General features: G+C 40.1%; 1 protein-coding gene across 1 annotated transcript; it reads right to left on the minus strand.

Moving 5' to 3' along the window:
- Positions 1 to 939: 939 nt before the first annotated feature.
- Positions 940 to 20,107, minus strand: RBSN (rabenosyn, RAB effector). Its single transcript, XM_080995522.1, has 12 exons — positions 19,971 to 20,107; positions 15,873 to 16,175; positions 12,463 to 12,603; positions 11,597 to 11,697; positions 10,950 to 10,995; positions 10,709 to 10,870; positions 10,033 to 10,274; positions 8,939 to 9,009; positions 7,520 to 7,606; positions 6,845 to 6,947; positions 5,158 to 5,262; positions 940 to 4,914 (listed from the first exon to the last, which is right to left on the minus strand). Exons 2-12 carry the CDS (start codon positions 16,033 to 16,035, stop codon positions 3,760 to 3,762), a joined length of 2,376 nt encoding a protein of 791 aa, XP_080851648.1. The 5' UTR covers positions 16,036 to 16,175; positions 19,971 to 20,107; the 3' UTR covers positions 940 to 3,759.
- Positions 20,108 to 20,764: the final 657 nt, after the last annotated feature.

Genomic DNA, 20,764 nt, shown 5'->3' on the forward strand with positions numbered 1-20,764 from the left:
ATGCTTATGGTTAAACAGGATGTCTTTAAAAAGAAACAAGCTTTTAGTGTTTATAAAAGCAAATACATGTATTAAAGAGTGAATAATACCTGCTAAAGTCCCAGGCAAGAAAGGTAGCTAAAAAGATCTCCAGTGGTTAGCTAGACTTCAGGGCTGGTCATTCTCCTTGCCTGTCTATCCAACTAGCATGAATGAGGCAGGTTTGTGTAATGTACATGTGGCAGGAATTAAATTGCCACAGCATGGAAATTAAAGTTTAGAGTGAAGTAACAAAACTGAACCAGTCCCCAAACTGCTTTTGCTGGCAATAGGTTGAGCTGCCCCATATGAAAAACACAAGAGCTACTGGGTGGAGGCAGTTTAGTCAAAATATATTCTTTTCTATTCAGAAACATAGGGCCTTGAGAAAACTTGGCATTAAAATTTACTGCATTTCTCCCCCAGTTTTGGCTAAGGCTGTTCTTAGCTCCTTGCTAAATCTCAATATGTAGATGTATCGCCTATACTATGAAGAGGCCCATTTGTAAATAAGAACCATTCTGTATTTTGTTACTTTATGTTTGTACAAGAAAAAAGTATCATTTAAAGCTGATGTAAATATGTTGATTACGAAGAAGCTTTATCTTCAGCCAACAACCAGTTCAGAGGTGGGTTGCCAACTTATAAGCAGACGATGCTACACACCATTCCCTCTATTTGCAATGTTCAAGTTATAATTGCTGTTGCTATGTAGCTAAAATGGCACCATGCATAAGTTTACAAAAGTATTAAATTTGTTCTCAGGGGAAATCCTAAGGAGAGGACTCCCCATAGCCCAGTGAGGCCCATATACACACACTGGCCACAGAAGATGCTGAAACCTCAAAAGGAAGGGGCCTGTTGATAGTGCATCAACTGATTGGGCCTCTTATTTAACACGAGAAATAAATCACACATACAAACCAATATGTTATTTTATTTCTTCAAAGCTTGCAAATTAAGAGTAGTGCATGCAAGTGTATAAACGGATGTCTTTAATGTTAATTCTCACAATGGCATGGTTTTGTTCTGTTTCATAGTGTAAATTCAGTAGTACAAATGGAAGGCTGTCAAAATGTGAGTCTACCACCATCCTATCAAGAAGGCTAGTTACATTTCACATTGACTTGCAGTCATGGAGCTACAAACCAACATAGATACTAGTAAAAATACATCAATACTATGTCTTTAAAGAGTATTAGACTACAGAGTACCTAAAAACAAGGCAGAATTGATGTAACAAGGAAACATATTTTAAACGTAAAAAAAAACAAAAAGCCACTGAAACATTCATTTTGGCTGGGATATACAAAGTATTCCAGTTAAGTCTGGTGTCTTGCTGCCTAGAATAAAGTATATAGATGGTTTTGTTTTAGACAAACCACTGCTCCTTAGCTGGTAAGTCACATAAAAGCTGTGGTGCTTGCTTACTTTAGCTATATACATAAATTTCTTTATTTACTGCATTTTACTACACATCTCTGGTTACCCGATAATAGCCTGTCCTGTTAGATTTGTTAGGTGCACCTGTTCTGCAAGCCCAATCCCAGATATTTCCAATTAGGAAAAAGAAAAAGATGACTTTAAATTCTTAGGTCATCTGCCCTTAGTACTCTTGTCCTCAGTGCTGTCTTCAGGTCTGTTTCTACAGGATGGCTCAACACAATTCTGAGTGCTTTTTAAACAAGCTGACATAGTTTTAGTCAATACTTTGTAAATCAAAATAATTTTGAAGCTGAGCTCATTTTCCTCCTACCCCGGCCCACCAAAGCTACCACTGAAACAGTTTTAGTCAATACTATGTATATTAAATTAGTTATGTAACTGAGCACATTCCTCCCGGCAGACAGAAAAATCAAATGAAAGGGAAACTAGAAGGAATGGGAGTTTTACTAAATCGCCTAAAGCCATGCCCCAAATAAAGACGATATATAGAATTGATTCCGTAAAGTGCTACTTTAACTCTTGACCATATTAAGCACGCCCCAAGTAACAACACATCTCTGTAAACATTTTTTCTGGAATCCCAACAGCTATTAGAAATCCTGAACCAGCTATTAGTGTCTTGCTACTCCTGGATTAATCCCTTGTTTCTGTTTGTAGTATTTAAGCCAACGCTTTTGAATGTGTGAAAATCTACCTTTTTTTACACAGCAAAGCTAACTCAGGTCCCAACTGCTGGGCCTTTCCCCCGCTCATGAATGAAGCAAAATTTGATTTCTAGAAGTTCATAATAATCCTCAGGAGTCAGCCCCCATGTGTGACATTCAAATTGCTCTTCATTCTTAAAAAAATAATCAAATGCGACCAAATCATGTTCATTCAGCAGAACTGAAACCAGAAATTGTTTGATAGCCCTTCAGTTACATACAATTATTTTTATACCTTCACAAAATTCCAGTTCATATTTTGAACTGGAAATATCCAGTGAGTAAAGAAATATCCAAAGGACATAATTAACCAGTTTTTTATATGGAAAAATTAACCACCCAATCCCAAGCTATGCTGCTTCACAGCTTCTAGTTTGACAGGGTATGGGCTTGCACAGACCCTCCACAGCAATAATAGAAACTACACAGCAACAATGGCTGGTAGATTAAGGTCCCAAACATCTGAGCTTTGTGCTCTCCTGGAGCACACACCATGATTCCATTCTGTATTTATAAAGGGAACAGTATATTTTATATTCAAAACAGGTGTCAAGCCTTGAGAGAGGTAGCTAAGTGTTGTTTAAAAACTGAGGGAAGGCCATCTTCACATGATCAGATCATAGTTGGCTAACAGTTTGCTTTTCCATTGAAATCAGACTTCCTCCCTTATAGTATATAACTAGTGCTTTGTCCCCCCACCACACACACACTTTGCATGCATATGCTGCAGTTATTGTTTTAACAGTCATAGCATTTCCGCTAGCCAGGGAATTTTGAGAATTGCAACTTCTGGAAGAAAGCAAGAAGAAAAATCAGCACCCTCAACAAAAGGTGCTGTTCCCAGGGTTCGCTAGAGGAAGCTATTAAAATAAAAAAGCCCCAGAAACAGGTGATGGAGGGAACAGAAGTTCATTGGGGTTTACATTTTCTAAAACAGATATTATGTCTATAACATCACATCTACCCAAATCTACTTTAAAATCCCTTTATATTATCTTTTGTATTGCACAGTCAGATCATTGGCCTTGGTACTGTGCAGGTCACACTGCATCTCAGCAACCTGCTTTTTAATACTTGCCCTTAGCATATATGGCAGTTACACACATTTGCTAAAGGCACCATCTTAGTTCATGCTTGACACAGAATTTACCAGACACTCTGGATCCCTTATTAGTGGAAAAGCCAGCTCAGAAGGCCAGTCTGTAATACTGCAACAACCAAACACAGAGGGAAGGATTGTATTTTCCTGCACCTTAAAGCATCCGTTTCCGTATTAGCCTACAGAGTTTACATCTGAAATAAAAGGAATGCCAAGAAGCATGACAATGTTAAGAGGTTATGTTGTGATAAAAACTGGTTGTGATACGTTTTAGATTTGTAAATGGTCTGTGACACAGTTTTAGGTTATTACAAAATCATAATAGTGTGGACAGTATTAGCAAAGTCTGAATAATAGTGGAAATACCCACGCCAAAGTGCAGACAATTAGAGTCAATCCCAAAATTCCCTCTTGCATTTTAATTCCACCTGCCCGCCTTTGCCTCTGGGACAGTCAGAGAACTGTAAAGTTGAATGTGCATGGAAACAGCAACTAGCTGGATTTCTCCTTCTGTTTTGCTAGTGTGCGTTTCAGTTCTTTCAAATTCTCAGTCAGCACCTCAACCTCATCCATCCGCCCGCTATGTTTGGCATCAAAAATATAAGCTTTTATATTATCTATCTGTTGGAGCAGTAGCTCCTCTTCTATGATGTCTTCCCTTGACACTTCATTATCATCATCCTCTTCAAAAGGATTCGTGGAGGAAGACGTTTCCTCAAATGGATTTCCAGATTCCTGACGATCTGTGAGCACACGAAATGGATTTCCAACAGCATCTTTAAAGGGATTCGGAGCACTGACAGCTACTCCATTTGCTTGATGACAATCCTCGTCGTCTTCAAATGGGTTATATTCTTTTTTATCACTGTGCAAGGTTTGGGTGGGCAAGGAAGCCACTGTGGAGGAATCTTCAGCAAAGGGATTATTTGGTTCCCTCTTTAGAGCGCTAATTACTGGCTCATCTTCAAAAGGGTTTATGGGAACATTTTTATTTTGCTCTATTACGCTGTCATGCTCTTGGATCTCTACAAATTGCCCGGGAAAGACTGGGCTCTCTTGCGCTTGGAGCTTGTCACCACCACATGGTGAAGATGCTTTAGAGGCTGGGTTACTTGTATTCTGAGTAGTATCAAGGTCCAAAGCCTGTGCTATTTGGTTTATGCTCTCCTTTCCAATCTCTAACTTACTGTGCTTCACTTCTCTGAAATCCAGGGAACGTGTCCGTGAGTGCTGAGACATTCGTTTTTTATGTTCCCTCTCCCATTCCTTTTCACAAAGGATCTGCAGTTGTTCCCTCTCCATCTCCTCCATCTCGGCTTGCCTTCTAGAAAGCTCAATGGCTCTGTCAGTTTGCTGTTGATCATATTCATCCTGAAGTTGTCGCAGGTTTTCCTGCAACATCTGGACCTCATCGAGACGATTTGCTTCTTTGGCTTGCTTAATAAAGGATGTTATATTGTCAATCTGCTGCAGAAGTGGGTCTGTGAGTTCCTGCTGGCGAGATAAGTTCGCAGTGGGCAGCCAACCTTCAGCTTTCTTTACTGCAACCCGTTTTGGCCGGGACACCTCACCGTTAGATGCTACCAAAGATCTGGAAGCATAGTCCATGTGCTTCTCCTCCAATCGTCTCTGCGTTTCAAGTGTTGCCTAGTCACAAGTAAACAAACAAACCAATAAATAAAGCAGGTGTGGAAATAACATCTAAAGTTGCAAAGGGTTAGTTGTATTCATTTGCCCCTATTTGCATTATATGGAAGTATGCCCCACTTTTTTCATTGAACATGGCACACAAGGCTTTCAACAGGATATTAAAGAGCCACTAGTTTTAATCAACATACAGATATAAAACAACTCTTAGAAAGGTGTCTCAGTACTGACTGAAATATTCACCTGTCTCTCCATCTGAAGTTTTCTGTCCAGTTCTTGTTTCCTTTTCTCTTTCAATTCTTCATATTGCTCCTGGGTTGGTAACGACATCAGACCAAGCAATTTTTCCTGAGGAAATGTTTTCAAAATGTTTTTTAAAAAGGGATGGGCTATCAAGCTCTCAAGTTTATTCAGAAACAGGAAGCTGCACAAAATACATAATATACCATAGTTATACTTACATTTGTTTTGGGGGGGGGGGTTGGGGGGCAAATTAAACACTTCTCCATCAAATATGGTGAAGGCAGCTTACAATACAAGAAGTTGGATCAAAAACAAGTCAAGTGGAATTCTTTTCAGGAAACAGGGCATACCTGGCTCCCCTATGCTCTACAGCTCCCTGTGCTCCCCCCTCTGCAAAAAAGGCTGCTTCTGAACATTGAGGGGCTTCTGGGATGGTACAGGATGGGGTGCGGGTGGGGTCTGCAGCATGATGTGAAATTTGGAGGAATTCAGCAGGGCTGTCTCCCATGCAACTTTTCTACTCATTCAGCCTATCTCTGGACCAAACGCATTAAAATTAATAAATCAACTCAGCTAAAAAGTTTTTAAAAATATAATAGTATCTGACACCTAAAAGACAAAAGCTTAAGTGCCAGAAAAAAGGTATCTGGGGAGGATATTGTAAAGGAGCTCTGCCTCTTACACCCACCAAATCTCTTAGGGTAGAGGCACCTGGAGTGAAGCTCCTAATTATCTTAGCTTGCTTTTGTAAAAAAAATAATAAAAAAAATCACCTTTCGACCTAAAAAATCCCCAATGTGACTTACAAGTCAATATTAACACAGTGGTGTGACAGCTAAGAGGCAAGAGGAAAAGAATGACATATTACACTTCTGCTTAGTTCTGAGGTTCCTGCTACCACTGTCCTTACCACTGAGCTGGGGGGGGGCAGCCCCTTCTCAGTATATGTGCTCCCAGGCAGCACCAAAAGCAACTTTTCACTAGGGAGTGTGGCTTCTCCTTTGCACATGCTAGATGGAATGTGGATCCTGGCTCATCTATTAAAAATTGGAGCAGTCAAAGAAGATGTTAAAGACTCTCACCAACTCTGATGTTCCTACTATCACTGATCTGGGTCACTGAGCTGTGAGGCTTACAGTGCAATCCTATGCACATCTACTCAGAAGTAAGCCTCAGAGCAAAATCTGCTTTACTCCCAGGTACAAGTGTATAAGACTGCAGCCTTAATTATGCACTGGGTTAAGTCACGGGTTTGTTTGTCTGTGTCTCTCTAAAGCCCAAATCCAACATGGGTGAAGTTTAGATCAGCTTCAAACTTACATAAAGTACCAGTGTTTCAATCACTGTGACTCAAGTAACTTTCAAATACTTTTAGTTAGCTGCCTGGCAAGCAAGCAAGATTATCTCTATCCTGGTAAGCAAAAGGAATTATCAGAGTTAAAGAATACATTCCAGTAGAGCAACAGAACTTGAGAGTGTGGAACAAGGCTGGTAAAGAGTGCAGCCCGGTGAGACTCTAAAGGCCACAGAGAGAGGCATTTGGCCTCCAGGCCTTAAGTTTCCCACCCCTAACTTAGACCATCCTGAAAAATATTTATCTGCAACATTTGTATGTCATATTGTGTCCTGTTTCTGAAGACAACACCCTGTATACCTAAGTGCTACTCCTCCCTCCTAGATGACCTACCTGAACAAAAAGTGTGGCTGAATATCTGATCATTCTCTGAAGCTGCAGTGTTCGGGGATGAGGTTGTGGTTCTTCATTCAGTCCCAGAGTCAAAATCTTCTTGCTGAACCCAAAAACCACAAGTGTATCAACAATACGAACTTAAAAGTCAACTATGAGCAATATGTAGGCATATGAAATAGTCTTCCTGATTATGTTGTCCCAGTTACAATAATGTAAATTGTTGGTAACTTTTTTTAAACGGACAGATTAGCATTGCTTGCAGTACACACTTCATCACAGTATTTTGTCATTGACATTCATGAACTCTCCAACAACAGGACTGTATTGTCATGCGCAAGCACAGAAAAAAATGCACACTGAAGCATTTTCCAAAGTAGCCCAATCAAATCAGTTTTACTTCTTTTGGGGACTGACTGATTAAAACATACTGAGTCTTTGAGCCATATATTTCCCAACTAAGATCACAATACAAACTACAATCAAAATTTATTGACTGAAATTTATTGTCTTTAAGTATGCTTGGATTGTGGTCTAAGGCAATTCATATTAATTTACTTATACAACACCACCTTCAAAATGGATTTCAAAGCAGTCTGCAACAATATAAAAAGATTAAGCACAAAAATACAAATACAAATGCAGAAATCCCCTCTTTTGAGTTCCGTCACTTACCTTAGAGCATCTATTAACTCATACATTTTTTGCACCTCCATCCTAAGACTGTTAGCATGTTCCAGACTGTAAGTTGTCTCCCCAACACTGGAAGAAAACATGCATTGTTAGCACAATTACCTTGGCAAGTGTTTTTGTTGAAGCCTACACCAGTGCACCAGTTTCAGCAAACGTGTTTAGAAACGAGGCAGAGTTCCATCATCAAAACTAAGCCAAGGCCCTACGTTAAAAGCTTGCCAAGGTGGCACTTTCTAAGTATGACACTTTAAGCACAAGAAGTTGAAAATGTGTTGTTCATAGTTGACAAGAAAATGAAACCTCAGAAGCTTGGGACAGATTTATTTCAAAGGCTCTTCTTTGGGGGTAACAAAGGCAATGTTGCATGTGCAGACACTTATATGATAGCAAGCAAAATTGCTTCATGCTCATCAGGCCTGCCAATACCATTGAGTTTCACAACATCCAACACACACAAACACACTTTACAAAAACAACAAAGTTAAAGCATAGAGAGAAAAACCCTATGTAGCATCTTTACTAACTCAGAAATGTGGAAATATTCCTCTGACAGTGCTAACACAGGAAGCATTAACAATACTTTTTTACATTTATTATCTGAAGGACAGTTCATACTTTTGGATAATGTAAAAATTGCTTACACAACAACAATTTTACATATCAGTTTTGCGTGATGAATAACTTGCAAGTGAACAAGTTCTCATGTTAAAAGACCTGTTACTGGTCCCATCTCAGATCAAACTATTGAGCACTGGACTTTGCACTGAATTTTATTTTATTTATTAAATTTCTATCCTTCAGCCAAGGATCACAGGGTGGTTTCCAATATAAAATTGTAAAACGAAAAAGTCAGTTTAGCACAGAGAAAACTAGGAGCACAGGATAAGGGCAAATTCAGACAATACATTTGTGTACGCATCACACAAAGCTGGTGAGGTTAAAAATAACCTCAGAAGGACTTCACAGAATCTGGAAGTGACATCTGTGTTGGGTTATAGTCTGTTAATATGCCAAAAATTCTAGGTAGTCAATTTGATCCATTGCGGGGCAGGGGTGGGGGAATGAAAGCAATAGTAGGGTAATAACTTTATCAAGACCTACTGAGATGTTGAAGTAGCGAGCTAGCTTTCAAGTTCGCCAGAATTCTTTAGAATGCATCTTGACATAATGTGGAGGGGAATAAAAAAATATTGATTTTTCTAATCTGCTGACTGGAGCTTATGCATCACGCCCACAAGCATCCTCCCACCCCTCACAATTTCCTTTTTCTTTATATCCAGCCATTAATATGAAACTACAACCAGGCTTTAATGATGTGTGTGTGTGTGTAGACAACACAAGCTTCTTTCTTCTTGAACATTAAATATTAAAGACATATTTATTAAAAATGAATAGGCTTACTTTAATGATTCCGCCATCTTTATGTATTCTGGGGCCTTCTGGTCAACCTTTTCCATGCAAAGTCGGAGTTTCTTTTTTAATCAATAAAATTAATAGATTAAAATAAAGTTATTTATAGCAACAAATCAGATACACAATTGCTTCACATGCCTTCAATTTTCCCTGTGTGTAACAACTTAATATTTCGTAGTAGTTGCTATCCAGAGAATCAAGATATATTCTTTCGGGAGACCAGGTCTCAGATTTTAAATTTGGAACTCCAGATTTTAAAACCATTTCTAATTAAGCTCAGTTTTGAAAGCAGTTCGAAAGCACGTCAAAGTGCAAGTAGATAAATAGGTACTGCTCTGGCAGGAAGGTAAACGGCATTTCCGTGTGCTGCTCTGGTTCACCAGAAGCGGCTTAGTCATGCTGGCCACATGACCTGGAAGCTGTCTGCGGACAAACGCCGGCTCCCTCGGCCAAAAAAGTGAGATGAGCACCACAACCCCAGAGTTGGCCATGACTGGACCTAATGGTCAGGGGTCCCTTTACCTTTTTAATTAAGCTCTCTAAGACTGCAATTTCAGCCCACTTACCTGGAAGTAAGATCCACTAAATTCAGTAGGACTTACTTACAAGTAAACATGGTTCAGCCTGCACATCTGTTAAGGTAACATTGTCAATAACTGGTCTCTCTTCTGAAAAGTTACAAAACCAGTTTACTCTGAGGCTATAAGGCAACTGGAATGTTTTAATCAATTTATTGGCATGCTTAGATGAGTAAGTTGTATTGTTAATAGCCAGGACCAGAAGTGGATCTGGCCTGTATCAGAGTAAGCAGTTTTAGTTATAATTTTTTAATACATCTTTTCTCAGCCAACCCAACTTTAAAAGAAACCCACTTAAAAATACCAGGTTAAAACTTTCCTTAAAACTATAAAGTTAAACTTACTTTCTCTTTCCTATTCCTTAGAAGTATTTAGCTGGAAGCCTCTCTTGTTTTAAAGTTGAACAACACCTAGTATATTGTATTATAATAATACTGCTTAAGTTATTGATAACTGGAAAATCCCACTTCACTTCCAGTTCTTGTTTATTTAGTGTCATTTTACCTCATAAAGTTTCACGATGTCTGGTGTGTACTCTTTCTCATCAATCTGTTGCTCTCTTTTAAGCAGAGTGTCTTTACAATGTCTACAACAGCGGATGCGATCGTCATCCTTTTCATCCAAGACAGAGCTCACACTGCTCACACTACTGATGCTGCCACGGCGAGAGCCCTGAATGCTGTTGGGTGAGCAGTTTGGGCTAGTATGAGAGGCCAAGGCTTCCTTGCTAGCAGTGGTGAGTTTGCCTGGAATGATATATCCAGAAGATATAATGGTCACAAGCCAATGGTCCAACCAACAGAACGCTGGTTTTGAACATGGGTTCAAAAATCCAGTTCAGCTCAACTCCAGTAACTCATCTTAAAAAGGAAATATCAAGTGCCAATTTTATAGCACAGTTGTTAGAAAGAACTAAATCAGGACCCCCACATCACCATCTTTAGCCTTTAGAGCCCTTAAGTGAGGTTTACGTCCTAGATAGCCATTTATAAGAAAAACTATAAATCCAGGATTTCCAGAAAACCCCCTACAACCATCCCTACCTGCCTGAAGCTGGTGCTGACTGGGCCTTGGCCCCCCCCCCATGCTTCTCAGCTCCATAGACCACCCCCCCCAACCTGAGAAAGTTAGTTCCGGCATGAGAGACACGGGTCCAAGACATCTATACCACTGTACTCACTTGCAAATGGGAGGCTGACCAGTTCCATGCATTTCTTGCACATGATAGACCCACAAAGGCGGCAGTGGTGACGTCTGTTCCTTATGCTGAACTTGTTACCACAGTCTGGACAAAATGGCACATCCTGATCATTAACCCAAGGCACAACAGACTTCTCTATTGCTGGAATAGAATGAGAAAATCTATAGAAACATCACTAATGAAATCCAAATTAGCAAAGGTCGAACATGCTTGCACCTACCTCTTATCTTTGCAGAATCTGTATTGGTTCGGTCAAAGGATGTAAGCTGTAAAAATATTAAAACCAGAGGTCTTAATACAAGTTTTCTACTAGAGAACTCTTTACAACAGTTCAGCACAGGACTGAAAAATATTACAGGGTCTGCTTTCCCAAGTTTATTTCGCTAAAATCAGTATCTTTCCCTGAGCGTTCCTTTATGTCACTTATCTTGGTATTGGGCAGATGTTATTGTCCTTCTAACAGAGAAGGAAAAAATAAAAAAGAAGCCTCAAAATTCAGAGCTGAATGCCTATAATACAGTGTCCCTAACCCCCCACCTCCCACAACTACTTCAAAAGGATACTGTGGTTAACAATATCAAAAGTTGCAAAGAGACCAAGGCAAACAAACAGGGGTCACTCCCCAGCCATCTATCTCCCAAAAATGTCTTCTACCAGAGTGAACAAGGCAGTTTCAAGGCTACAACCAAGCAATATTTGAAGACATGTGGAATCCAAAGGATTCTAATCCACCTATTAGTCAGTTCACTTGAAACTGTGAACCAAACAAAACTATTCTCCACACATCAGAAGCAATACTGTACTAGCATATAGTTTAAAATGAACTTCCACACATTTATGTGAAAAATACAGGAGTAACCCATTTACCTTTTCTAACCTGATTATTAATTTATTGACTTCCACAACATAGTGATCAATTCTGGCTGCTCTGTGTCTCTTAAAATCAGAAAGATGGCTCTTCGTAGCACCTGGTAAGAAACACTGTTAGAAAACTTGCCAAAGTCATTCAACTCTATATTCTTAGTTAAAAGGCAGTTTAACATGTTGTTATTCCTCTCTCACTCTTAGGCTGAAATTCAATGTTAAAAAATGAAATGATGTTTTCATCATAGTGTTCTGTGAACGTGTGTAACTACATTCTGTTGTGATCTTTATTGATGAAATACTGCTCTTTATTTCTGCCTATATGATTTCAGAAGACAACAGCAACAACATTCCCTGGCTACTACAAGCTACTAGAGTACAATCCCAAACATATTTAGTTAGAAGCAAGTCCTACTGAGTTCAATCAGGCTTACTCCAAGGTAAGTGGGTACAGGATTACAGTCTTCATCTCTCAATTACTGGTCAAGCCCAACTTACTAAAAATATATTTTTTCACATACTAGCATGCCACAAGTTCTTGCAGTCATGGTGGAGCTTCTTACATTAAAACAATCAATGGCACAACACTATTACATATTTTCTATTTGCACTGCAATGTAATCCTAGGTCTCAATGAAATACAAAACTAAGCAAAAATGTTAAAGAACAAAGCAAGCAATTAAGAAATAGAACTTAAGTGTGTGTATAGTTTTGCACTGGATTGTGGCCCTAGTGCTTCACGTATATCTTCTATTTAAAAGATCTATTAATTCCTGACAACTTTGCATCATTATGCATAGATTCCAGTGGAGATCAGGGGGCTTCCCAGTGAAAGTTGTGCATTATTTGCATCATTCTTGACTGTTTACCTAATTCTTGGGGCTCCCACATATATGGATCCACTCCACCATAGCTGTAAGACTCATATCGTTCCTGAGGCCCTCCATCAGTTCGGTCATCTTCTCGTTTCAACAATTTATTCTTTGCTTTTTTAGCTTTTTGGACCAGATCTGAAAGAAGATCAAATGCTACATATTACACACACACAAACACTTATTTAAGCATCCTTGTAAGAGTTACCCATCTTCTCCCGAACTTCCTTGAGGTATTTGCCTTTAAGACTTTGAGCAATATAATTGACCATTCTGCCTCCCACCTCCTGCATCTGTTGACCACCAGAATCATGTTTTACCTTCTCAGAGGAATGCAATGACAAGTTTGGTGGGGGGAAGTCCTGAAGGTGAGAAGACCTGTGTAAATGCTTCACATAAGAATACAATCCCAGTAAAATACTTCTACCTGGCTCACCCTGACGAGAATACAAATGTGCTAGTTAATCAGTCAGTCCAATTATTGGCACCTCAAAGGAATGTTCTGTATCCGGAGACAGCCTTAATTTGGAAAGCAATTTGTGAAACAGAACACCGGACAAAGTAAAATACAAGAGCACTTTATAAAGGTAGAACAATGACGCATTTAATAACCCTTCAAAGAACTGGGAAACAACTTGTAACAAGTGAAGAAAATTAGCACTTCAACACAACTGCTTGCTTTTGCAATTCACTGTGAACTGACTACAGAGTTCTTGGCTATTAAAACAGGAAAAAGTACCCCATAATTAGTGATTGAACACATTACATTTCTTTTGTATTTTTATAGCTTAAGCTATTATTCAGCTCTTGCTACTAATTTGTATATTCAGTGGCTGAGCCGCACAGCCGTTGCCAGAGAGCGCTGACTTTTTCCTATGGACAATTGGACTCTAAACAAGTACCCGTGAGTAGAACGGAAAATTGGATTAAGAAACATTTTAATTTGGCACTGAAACGGGAAGGCTCTAAACAGGAAGTCCGCCTCCCGTTTTTTGTAAATAGATTGAAGCAAAAACTTTGTAAGCTAAAGTCTGGAAAGTTGTATATAAAGTTCTAAATTTCCTTCATTTATTACCACCAAACCCCTCTTGGAAGCAGGAGAAAAGAGGGGGATTTTTGACTGTTTAAGCCTGCAGGAGAGAGAGTAAAGAAAGATAAATTTCTACCGTCTCAAACCTGGGAACAGGGTGTCAGAGACAGAAATTTATGGGGAAGTTCATCGACTGTGAATGGAACGTCTTTTGACAGATAGTAAAAAAAAAAGAGAAACAAATTGATTCCAATGTTGCTTCTTGCAATCAAAAGAAACAAAGTATTTGAAAAGTGAAAGTAATTTTCCTTTGTTGGTCCTGCTTTCAAAAGATGGATACAAATAGAAATTGTCTCCTCTAGAGGGAGCTTGTTAATTTGTTGCCGGAGTCGATCTGGGGACCTCACAGCTGTAAGATTAGGATCGTGAGACCAGATTCTAACCTTGAATAAAAATGTGTTTACAAGAAGTCTTGGTGCTTGCTTTTTGCAAGACAAGTGCTTTGCTGGAGCAGATGCATGAGAAGATGGATTTGATGACTGTTGCAGTTAAAAACTTTGGACAAACGGCAAATACCCATATAGAAACTATTCAGGAACCAGCCCAAGAACCTGTTTTGACAGGGCAAGCGCAAGTGCAGAAGAAAATGGAGGAGGTTGCTGTTGAACCTCAAGTAACAGAAATGGAGAGATCCGAGGCCTTGCAGGAGTATAAGCCGCTGTTCTTGAAGTTTGAATTTGGAGTGGACCAGGGCGGGTCTGGAGTTGTGAGGGCTCTTAATTTTGGAAGGACTTTGAAACATGCTTTTAAATACTTTCTGGATTACAGTGTTGACTGTGGGGAATGGGACTGTGGGGAATGGGCTGATCTGCTGAGGAGAGATGGAGATATTTTTGGATTGGAGTCCTCCCGAGACCTCCCCCCCAATGAGAAAGGAAAGAAAATAAGAAAAAGATGAACAAAAGACAAAGCAAAGGGCAGGTATAAACAAGAAGAAGATCTGCAGAAGGGACATGGAAAAGACTTAAGAGCCTCGGACATAAGATCACCAGGTTGATGGATTAGATGGACGGAATAGAAAGGACTGACAAAACCCGAGACCAGGAAGAAGAGACGATGGATGAAGATTGGAAGAGTTTTAAAAATTTATTTAGAAAAGTATCGTAAAATTAATTAGTATTAGAAAAATGTTGGAATGAAATTATTTGGCTTTAGCAGAAATGTCAAAAAGAATTATGTAAGAATAGGTTATGGTTAAAAGAATTTGGTATATATAAGATTTAAGTTTTAAGTTTTAGGGTTTTTTAGGGTAAGATAAGGTTAAAATAGATTAAGGTAATTTAATGACAGAATATTGTGAAAGATGGAAAGGATTTGCTGAGATAATTAACAACTAGAATACAAAAAAGGGAGGTGTGAGGAGGTCGATGAAATAAGTTAATGAAAGTTAAGGATTTGGGAATATTGGACTTGTTTTTAAATTTTTTGTTTATTTTTGCTTTTTGATTTTGATGCATTGTGTGTTTTGTTATTTTTTTTTTACTTTGGTTTTTATTGATCTGTATTGTTTAATTGTTATTTTTATCTACTTCTTTCTTTCTTTTTCTTTTTCTCTTGTTTTTTCTTTCTTTTTTCTTTGTAACTTTAAAATTCTTAATAAATATCATTTAAAAAAAATATATAATAATTTGTATATTCAGTGGCTGAAATGGTACGATTACTAAGCTCTAGTTCCCATGCCATTCCCAAAAGACAATCTCAGTGTTTGAAAGCATCATTGAGCAAAGGTGGATATGTCAAAATCACTATGACAATCAGGAGTACTCCTGAACTAGAAGCAATATGGCTGCGTATATGTCCTTGGGGGCAGAAATATGTGCAAACCCTTAAGGTACAGCTTTTTTTCCTAAGTAACTGTAACAGCTGCTAACACCAGCAAGACCATAATAACATTGTTCTGTAAAGCCTTCCATAAGGAATTGTACACTAAAATCAAATCCAAATTATGACATCAAGATGTATTTAATCCTTAGTAAATGCTAATTAAATTCTTTTAATGAAGGAAAGGTTCTCCAAAGTTTTGAATAGCTAAAAGATTTCAAGATTTTGTAACCCTATACCAGGTTTTCATGGCCTAAAGACAGTTGTGCAATCAGAAATGAATGAAAATTCTGCATTTGTAACCAACTTTCTAACTGAACATTATTTGCATTTCTATTCTTCCTAGTGACGTTTTGTGTAACTCAGAAACATATACACTTCTACATATAATATTTTCTGAGAAGATATATTACTAATTATGCAAGTCAACAAATGATAAATATGGTGGATAGTTACATTGTATATCATAACAGTCAGCAACTACTGCCTTCCTTACTTTTAAGTTGTCCTTTAACATCTTTGTCTTCACTTGAATGTTCTTCTTCATAATGAGACTGAAGCTGATAAAACGACTGCAGATCCTTCAGACAAAGGGGGCATAGAAAACCCTCTCTCACCTCCCCGGGGTCATCAAATGGAGGTGTGTAGCTCGTTGCCATAGTGGTCCAAGGACTCCAAAGATACTGACACACTCCAGGTCTCAGCAGCAGTGGAACAATGGCATGCCATTCATCACTAGAGAAGTAGGCTAATAGCAAGAAAGTAGCTTTTGCTCCTGTTGCTTGTGCAAAACATTGCCCTGAAAGAGATCCAGGAACAGTTTTAAATAAGATGACCTGTTTAACACAGCAACTTTCTCTAATCTTTTATTAAGTCTTATGTACTTCTTTTATTTATAAATTTAGCATACACACCCAACGGTAACGTAATTAAAAATCACCATGTATCATATCCATTTCATAAATAAGTAAGTCATGTACATTTGATAAGTATGTCAGCTTAAAAAATTAATAAACACTGGCAGTAATTAGGATGCTCTAGAAATACCTTATGAAAGTGAAAATTCCATCTAAGTCTATTAAACAAGCCAAATGTAGAGTATATTTCATTCAAAATGCAAATTTTGTTTCTTTCAAATTATCAACATCCACAATTTTAAAAAACTAATCCTCATATAAAACCAATCATAATACATATGAACAACAGATCTTTTAGTAATCCTTTAACGGTACAGTTTTTTCTTTAGTAGACCAAGAAAGCTGCTGCTATGGAGTTGAATCCAGCTAAGTCATTGAATGAGCAGAATAACTGCTGCTTGCACAATTATAATTCCTTTCTCCTCCCCCTATGCCCAAATCTGCTCCAGAGAGTTGGGCTAAAACCCTGAGCTGATTTGGGTGTGTGGACTAACATTGGGGGGGGGGAAGAGGAAGTGGAAGTTAAATTGCACAGCAGGACCTCATTCTATTTGCTGGATACGGCCCATTGAATTTTATTTCATGTCTCCTTTTATTATTTTGAATCAACTCTAAAGACAAAAAAGGAAGCGCTATCTCAAAAGTAATGCACTTTTTTGTTAACACCCAATGTGTTTCAGCCCAAATAGGCTTTCCTGGGAGGTTTTCTGTTTCCTTGGTAGAGTTCAAAAACAATTTCATAAATCACTGCAAAGCAAAATGGGCAGCAATGTGTTGGGCATTGATACTGTTGGCTTCTGGATATTGGTCTTCCTTTTTGTTTTGTTTTTTAATTGCTTCCTTCTTTTTGTTTGTGGCCTTGAATCCATTAACCAGTTTTTAACAGCAACCTTTATGGGGGCTTTTAGGAGGCTCACTAAAATCCTGTGTGACCAGCCTAAACCTTCCCAAAACTTTACAGTGTAATCCTGTGTGTGTGTGTGTTGTATGTGGGAGCTTTAACTAAGAAGAAAGTCCCATTGAATTCAATGAAATTTTCTCTCAGGTGTACACAGCCTAAATGACTCTGAAATAAGAAGGCAATACACACACATTTTTGCTAGAACTTTGCTTCCCTTAGATAAAATGTGAAGCATGGGGCAGGATGGGGAAGCCAATTAAAAGAAACCCATGTGTATAAGCCCAGTGAGCCTCCTCAAACATGTCTGGGATGAGGTTAACATTTTGTCTTGTCTAGTAAACATTCAGCACTTTTGAACTGCTCCATCCAGGCCATTAACTAGACAAGACAAACAAGGCAATTAGGGTAGGGAAGATTGGCAAGTGCAAAAGGAAAGGAATGCAAAGGAGAGGAAGAAGGGGGTGCACTGTGTACAAGCTTATAGGTTGTTCTCCAAAACAAAGTGTTTGCACAATATTTGACTGCTTTATCAATAAACATATCCCTACTCTGTAAATTTGGGCTGTGCTTAAGTCATCCTTCACCCCAGCAACCCATCCGCTAGCACAATGAGACTTCCCCCTCTCTCTTCCTGGTCCCTCACCAAATCTGCTGTGGATGGGAGAACCCCAAGAACAGCATGCAAGGGGAAAAGAAGGGAGATTGTTCCATCTGGCAAGCAGAAATGACAGAATGACAGCCTTATTACACCCATGGAGTAGAGGTTATGCTCAATGTGGCAGCAGTGGGGGCAGAACAGCAGTATGACTTTGAGACAAGGTTAAACAAACAGCCCCACATCCTCTTTCATCATGCTTCTCTCTACATGTGTTGAACACAAGAAAAGGGATATGGTGAAGAAAAAACCAGGGTGGTATAAGGAACATCCAGGTTTGATTAGCTCAAAGTAAAAAGTTATAATCTGCTACAAGGTGTTTGCTTGGTGAAAAAAGGTTGGCTAAGGGTTAGCTGTGCTATCTGTATGGTTGGTAGGAATGCAGAGTGAGGCTTGCAAAAGAAAATTGCTATGGATGTACTTGCGAGAGGTTACTGGGGCAGGGGAAGCAATAGGTGCAGATTTCATTTCAATTATTTTGTTCACTTGCTAATGATGCTGTATATATGGAATTTTATTGTTTTACTGCATTTTTTTTATTTGTAATGGGTTTTTTTAATTTAAGGAAAGATTTTGTTTTCCTGTTAATCATGCTGCTTTAAATGTGTATTCTTGCACTTGACTTTAATTTCCAATGTTTTAATTTGAAATGTTCTATTTGAAGTTTTAAAATATGTTTTACACCACTTTAAGCCTGTTTCAAAAAATATATAAAGCAGTATAGAAATGATTTAAATAAAATAATTAAAAATGCACATTGACAGAACTAGATATTAAGGCAAGATACCAATTCATTGTTTCAAAGGAATCATAGCCTGTAAGACAAGAATAGTTAAACTAAGAGAGATCCATTAATACTTCAACACACAAACACTGACTCCCTCAATTACATTCTGTGTAATTGGGCTATCACACAAATCACGGCGCACACTCCATTTTCTTCAGATCATTGCTATAATCCAGCCCCTTGTGACATGTTTGTTACAAGCCAGTTGGAATCTCCCAATTACTTCCCCCATACAAATCATCAGAACAAAAGAGAAAGGGTTGAGTCTACACCTGCAGTATAATAGCCTGTACCACTTTGGACTGCAGGCAAACACTCGGTTTAAAAAGACTCCCTGTAAACAGAAACCTATCACATCAGGGGGAAAGGTTTTAGGACAACCCTTTGCTTGCTAGATTGGTCTTCTATTAGGAAGGGCCTTTTCCCACCGGGGAACATCCAAAAATCCAATCCTTCACCCGCCACCTGAAGTGGTGCATTCCACCTTGGCACGCCACCACCTCAAACCTGCTCCTTGTAGGCGAGGCCCGAGATGCTGTTCCCTCCTGGTTTGGGCATGCGAATCAGGCCACACACCCACACAGCTGGCCCAGGCACCTCTCAGAAACAGCAGGTGGGGAGGCTTCCTTTTGTTCAAGCAGGATTCCTGCACAGGCAACAGCAGCTGCCTGACAGGTGATGCAGAAAGAGGTTGGGGTGGTTTGGTTTGGTTTTTAATCTCCTTAATCTTTTCGCATCACACAGCTGTGAAAGGCGAACACACACATGCCAACCTGTCAGGGAAAGGAGCGGCATCCCTTGAGACCAACCAGCGTCGCTCTTATCTAACCCCAGACGTTTAAAAAAAAACGAGTGGAAAGGAGCCAACGCGGGGCAGGAAAGAGGGGCTCGCTGCTTTTGGCAGTTGGAGGGGGGGGCCGAAAAAATTCCTTATCGACATCCTGAGGAGGAACTCCAGCTGCTGCCGTGGCCTTGCCGGGGGAGGGGGGCGTCTTTACCCCCAAACAAACACACCCGCCGCTCCCCATGAAGAGGCAACCCCAAGAATATGGACGAGAACAACTGTATGGGAAGGAAGGCGCGGGGGGGGGGGACGGGACCCAAAGCGACGTCTACACACACACACACACACACACACACAACCCCGGGAGCAGCTTCGTCCGACCCACCCCGGCACCGCAGAGACCCCCCGCCACATCCCCCCAAGTGGGACGGAGGAGGCCACCTCACACCTGCGCGAGGGGCAGGGGCGGCGGCGGCGGTTTCCCTCCCCGCCCGAGGAGGAGGCGGCCTCAGTGACGGCACCTGAAGGGCCGAATCCCGCCCCGACTGACCTGAGGGGAGAGGGGGCCTCCTCCTCGCGCGGGCGGCAGCTGGGCGAGCGCCGAGGCACCGATGGCGCGGGTGGGAGGGGCGGCTCTCCGCCGAGGCGGTGCCCGTGCGGCAGGGAGAGGGCTGGGGGTGCCGAGCGCCGAGCAATGGATGGGAAGGGGAAAGGGAGGGGCCCCGGATCGCTCCGCGGCTGGCGCGAGAGAGGGAGGGAGGGAGGAGCTACGCGGCGCGAGGAGGCTGTGGCGGCATCTCCTTCCGAGCTGATGACGGGCAACCTGCAGACTCCTCCCCGCTTTCAGGATAGAGAAATAGTAGAGCTAGGAAAGTTCAGCGGTGAGGAGCCGTTGGCGCTGGAACGGCTGCTCTGTAGGAGGAAACGGGGTGCAGCCGGTTTGCAGCTGCTTAGCTGATTAGGGTGGGCGGGCAGGTGCTCCCCTGGGCAGGGCCGGATTTAGGTTTGATGAGGCCCTAAGCTACTGAAGGTAATGGGGCCCTTCATATGTCCAGCTGTCCTTTGTCAACAACAAATTGTCGCAGTTTTTTTGTGTTGAATATGTGCTATATGGTCATTTGTGGACCTAATAGGACCTAAAGCCATTTGTACAGAACAAAATATGTATTTTATCAAAGTAATTCTTGAACTGAAATACAATCAAGTATATGAATAGTGAAATAATTATTAAGTTCTAAGTTACAATGATTTTTTATTCATAACGAAGTAATGCAAACACATTGGCATTTGGCAATAACAAAAGTTCCTTAAGAAACACAATTTACAAAGACTCATAATCTAGTC

The sequence above is a fragment of the Podarcis pityusensis genome (genome assembly GCF_964106645.2).
Source record: "Podarcis pityusensis genome assembly, chromosome: 2".
Classification (NCBI taxonomy): domain Eukaryota; kingdom Metazoa; phylum Chordata; class Lepidosauria; order Squamata; family Lacertidae; genus Podarcis; species Podarcis pityusensis.